Source organism: Carlito syrichta, unplaced genomic scaffold, assembly GCF_000164805.1.
Source record: "Carlito syrichta isolate Samal-C Ts95f unplaced genomic scaffold, Tarsius_syrichta-2.0.1 Scaffold67556, whole genome shotgun sequence".
NCBI lineage: Eukaryota > Metazoa > Chordata > Mammalia > Primates > Tarsiidae > Carlito > Carlito syrichta.
In genome coordinates this window covers 92,295-96,764 of record NW_007011652.1, presented here as the reverse complement: position 1 = coordinate 96,764, position 4,470 = coordinate 92,295, and the positions used below count along the sequence as shown (strand labels likewise).

At 55.2% G+C, this 4,470-nt stretch overlaps 1 protein-coding gene across 1 annotated transcript; it reads left to right on the top strand.

The window, feature by feature from the left end:
- The first annotated feature begins 2,901 nt into the window (after positions 1-2,901).
- GEMIN7 (gem nuclear organelle associated protein 7) lies at positions 2,902-3,747 on the top strand. Its single transcript, XM_008051764.2, has one exon. The coding sequence runs from the start codon at positions 2,912-2,914 to the stop codon at positions 3,311-3,313; it is 402 nt and encodes a 133-aa protein (XP_008049955.1). The 5' UTR covers positions 2,902-2,911; the 3' UTR covers positions 3,314-3,747.
- The last annotated feature ends 723 nt before the right edge of the window (positions 3,748-4,470 follow it).

The following is a 4,470-nucleotide window of genomic DNA, read 5'->3' as shown; positions in this document are numbered from 1 at the left end:
CCGGGAGCGGCCACTGCACTCCAGTCTGGGCAAGAGTGAGACTCCAACTCAAAAAAAAAATTTATTGTAGAAACGAGGTCTCACCAAGTTGCCCAGGCTGGTCTCAAACCTGTGGGCTCAGGCAGTCCTCTCCCCTGGGCTTCCCAAAGTGCTGGGATTATAGGTGTGAGCCACCACGCCCGGCCTGGGTGGAGGTTCTTTAAGACTGTGTGGATACCCTATACCTCATCTAACTTCATCCACAAATGTTTGCATCCGTGATGATTTTCCAACTCCATTATTCCTTTTACATCTACTTACTCTACAGTAAGGAAGACCTTTCCCTTCTCTTTTATTTACTGATTTATTTATTCATGTACTTACTGTCAATATAGGCTCTGGATTTCTCTTTTTTTTTTTTGAATTGGAGTCTCACTCCGTCACCCAGACTGGAGCGCAGTGGCCGTTCCCAGCCACCGCAGCCTCGACCTGCTGGGCTCCAGCGATCCCTCCGCCTCAGCCTTCCAAGTAGCTGGAACTATAGGCGGGTGCTACCATGCCCGGGTAATTTTTTGCTTTATTGTAGAGATGAGGTCTCGCCAAGTTGCCCAGGCAGGTCTCGAACCCGTGGGCTCAGGCAATCCACTCACCTCAGCCTCCCAAAGGCGCGGGATTACAGGCTGAGCCACCGAGCCCGGCCTCTTTTTTTTTTTTTGAGTTGGAGTCCCCGTCATTTAGGCTAGAGTGCAGTGGCACGCTGCTCATGGCCACCGCAGCCTCAACCCGTTGGGTTCAGGCGATCCTTCTGCCTCAGCCTTCCAAGTAGCTGGAACTATAGGCGGGTGCTACCATGCCCGGGTAATTTTTTGCTTTATTGTAGAGATGAGGTCTCGCCAAGTTGCCCAGGCAGGTCTCGAACCCGTGGGCTCAGGCAATCCACTCACCTCAGCCTCCCAAAGGCGCGGGATTACAGGCTGAGCCACCGAGCCCGGCCTCTTTTTTTTTTTTTGAGTTGGAGTCCCCGTCATTTAGGCTAGAGTGCAGTGGCACGCTGCTCATGGCCACCGCAGCCTCAACCCGTTGGGTTCAGGCGATCCTTCTGCCTCAGCCTTCCAAGTAGCTGGAACTATAGGCGGGTGCTACCATGCCCGGGTAATTTTTTGCTTTATTGTAGAGATGAGGTCTCGCCAAGTTGCCCAGGCAGGTCTCGAACCCGTGGGCTCAGGCAATCCACTCACCTCAGCCTCCCAAAGGCGCGGGATTACAGGCTGAGCCACCGAGCCCGGCCTCTTTTTTTTTTTTTGAGTTGGAGTCCCCGTCATTTAGGCTAGAGTGCAGTGGCACGCTGCTCATGGCCACCGCAGCCTCAACCCGTTGGGTTCAGGCGATCCTTCTGCCTCAGCCTTCCAAGTAGCTGGAACTATAGGCGGGTGCTACCATGCCCGGGTAATTTTTTGCTTTATTGTAGAGATGAGGTCTCGCCAAGTTGCCCAGGCAGGTCTCGAACCCGTGGGCTCAGGCAATCCACTCACCTCAGCCTCCCAAAGGCGCGGGATTACAGGCTGAGCCACCGAGCCCGGCCTCTTTTTTTTTTTTTGAGTTGGAGTCCCCGTCATTTAGGCTAGAGTGCAGTGGCACGCTGCTCATGGCCACCGCAGCCTCAACCCGTTGGGTTCAGGCGATCCTTCTGCCTCAGCCTTCCAAGTAGCTGGAACTATAGGCGGGTGCTACCATGCCCGGGTAATTTTTTGCTTTATTGTAGAGATGAGGTCTCGCCAAGTTGCCCAGGCAGGTCTCGAACCCGTGGGCTCAGGCAATCCACTCACCTCAGCCTCCCAAAGGCGCGGGATTACAGGCTGAGCCACCGAGCCCGGCCTCTTTTTTTTTTTTTGAGTTGGAGTCCCCGTCATTTAGGCTAGAGTGCAGTGGCACGCTGCTCATGGCCACCGCGGCCTCGACCTGTTGGACTCAGGAAGTCTTTCTACCTCAGCCTTCCAAGTAACTGGAACTACAGGTGTGCCACCATGTCCAGCTACTTTTTAAATTTACTGTAGAGACAAGGTCTCACGATGTTGCCCAGGCTGGTCTCGAACCTGTGAGCTCAGGCAATCCTCTCACCCCAGCCTCCCAAAGTGCTGGAATTACAGGCATGAGCTGCTGTGCCTGGCATGGGTTTTTTTATCCAGTGGGGTTATAACCTGTACCTAGCATTATTTTATTGTTCTGATCATCTCAGATTTGGCCCATGGGAGCCCTGTAAAGCTGGCTCCTGTGTGAGTGGGCATCTGTTTGGAAGAGGGGATTTCCTGATGGGTTGGATGGGCTGTGTGTCAGAGAGGAGGCTGAGGTTCGTTCTTTGGTAAATTCCTGTCTACCAAAACGGAATAGATCTGTGATAAACGCAGACAAAAGTCCCTGCCTTCTTGGGGCTCATGTTCTTGTGCTTGTGATACTTAGTTTCTGCCCAAGCCACTGGGGGTGAGATGGTGCTGATTTCAGGACAGGGATGAATTGTAGACAGGTTAAGTGGTGAAGCCTGGGTTGAGAGAGGTTTCTGGGTTAAGAGGAGAAGCCTGGGTTAAGTGAGGTGCCCAGGTTAAGTGGAGAAGCCTAGGATAAGTGAAGAAACCTGGGTTAAGTGGAGATGCCTGGGTTAAGCAGAGATGCCCGGGCTAAGTGGAGATGCCTGGACTAAGTGAGGTGCTTTGGTTAAGTGGAGAAGCCCAGGTAAACTGGAGATGCCCATGTTAAGAGAAGCCTGGCTTAAGTGGAGAAGCCTGGGCTAAGTGAGATGCCTGGTTTAAGTGGAGCAGCCCGGGTTAAGTGGAGAAGCCTGCAGACCAGCCTTGGCTCCCACTCCATCCCCTCCTTCAGCCCCACACTTCCCATTTAATGGTTTCCTGCTCTTTTTCTTCACTTGACAGCCAGGACAATGCAGACTCCACTGACCATTCCTGTGCCTGTGCCTGTGCTCCGGCTCCCCCGGGGCCCTGACGGCCTGAGCCGTGGCTTTGCCCCCGATGGACGCAGAGCCGCCCTGAAGCCAGAGGTTCCTGCAGTCCAGGAGTGCCCCAGAGTGCAAGACTCTGGAGAGTCCCAGGAGCAGCGGGCCCGAGCTGCCCTCCGGGAGCGCTACCTCCGCAGCCTGCTGGCCATGGTGGGCCGTCAGGTGAGCTTCACATTGCACGAGGGTGTGCATGTGGCTGCCCACTTTGGAGCCACCGATCTGGACGTGGCCAACTTCTACGTGTCACAGCTGCAGACTCCCATAGGTGTGCAGGCTGAGGCACTGCTCCGATGTAGTGACATCATTTCATACACCTTCAAGCCATAAAGACATTGTGTTCACCTTTCTGCTTTTGGCTTAGCTACAGCATCCCAGGCCTCCAAATATTCCTGACCCAGGAACTCTGGGTCGGTAGGGTTATGAGCTCCCTTGGACTTTTCAGTCAAGCTCCAGGCAACTCTGGACTCCTGAGACCTCCCAGGTCTAGTCAGTAAAATTCTGCAACGCTAGGAATTCTAGATCCCGTTGAAAGGAATGCTCTACCTCAGAACTCTGAACTCTACTGCACACTCTGTTCCAAGCAGCCTCATACAAAGGCAGTGATACAGAAATATGGGGCCGACGCCATTTCTTGAAGACTGGGGCGGGGGAGGGGGGTATTGGGATGGGAAGTTGTTTATGGAAGAGGTTGCAAAGCTCAGCCACCCTGAACAGACTCCCAGTGGTCCCCTCCTGCTAAAGAACCAATTATCCCAAGAAAATTCGACTCGTGTGTGTGTGTGTGTGTATAACATACCCACGGGGATGGGGCCATATCTAGGGGTGGTTATCCACGGGCTGAATCCTGTGGAGCTGGGCCAAATAGGAGATGAATCCGGATAAAGGTGTAGGACTGCACCGCCGCAAGTCTCCTGGGATGGCTGGAGCGGCCAGAACGTTGGGATCCGGAGATTTGGACTCGAGTTCATTTTTGGGCTGGCAGGGATGCACCTTACAAAGCCAGGGGTGTGGCTCGCCCCGGCCACGTGGTCGTGCACGCTCGCTCCCCCCCGCGGCCCCGCCTCTGGCTGGCCCGGACTGCACGCGGAGCCGCCGATTCGCTTTCCCCTCGCACCGGACGGAGGGTAGGGCCCGTGCGGCGGCCCCACTGACAGCCTCAGGGTCAGGGTGAGGCTTCACCTGCTCCCCGTTTCCCCAGCCTTGGCGCGTGGCTGTCCATATCACTCGCTTCACTTAGCCCCTGCTACCAGTCACCTTTCCGCAGACTGTTGAAAAAGAAAGTGGTTTCTGCCCTCTTTGGAGGTTCCTTTAGGGTCAGTGCAGGCGGAGGCTGCCTTTAAGTGGAGGCGAGGTTTCCTCTGTGCCGCGAAAGTGCGGCGGCCGACGGAACGGGGCAGGCGTACAGCCTCGGCTACTGTCCGTTCATCCACCACGCCGCCTCTGGCCAGTCGGAGCCCAGCTCTCCGGTTGCCTTGGCAACGACG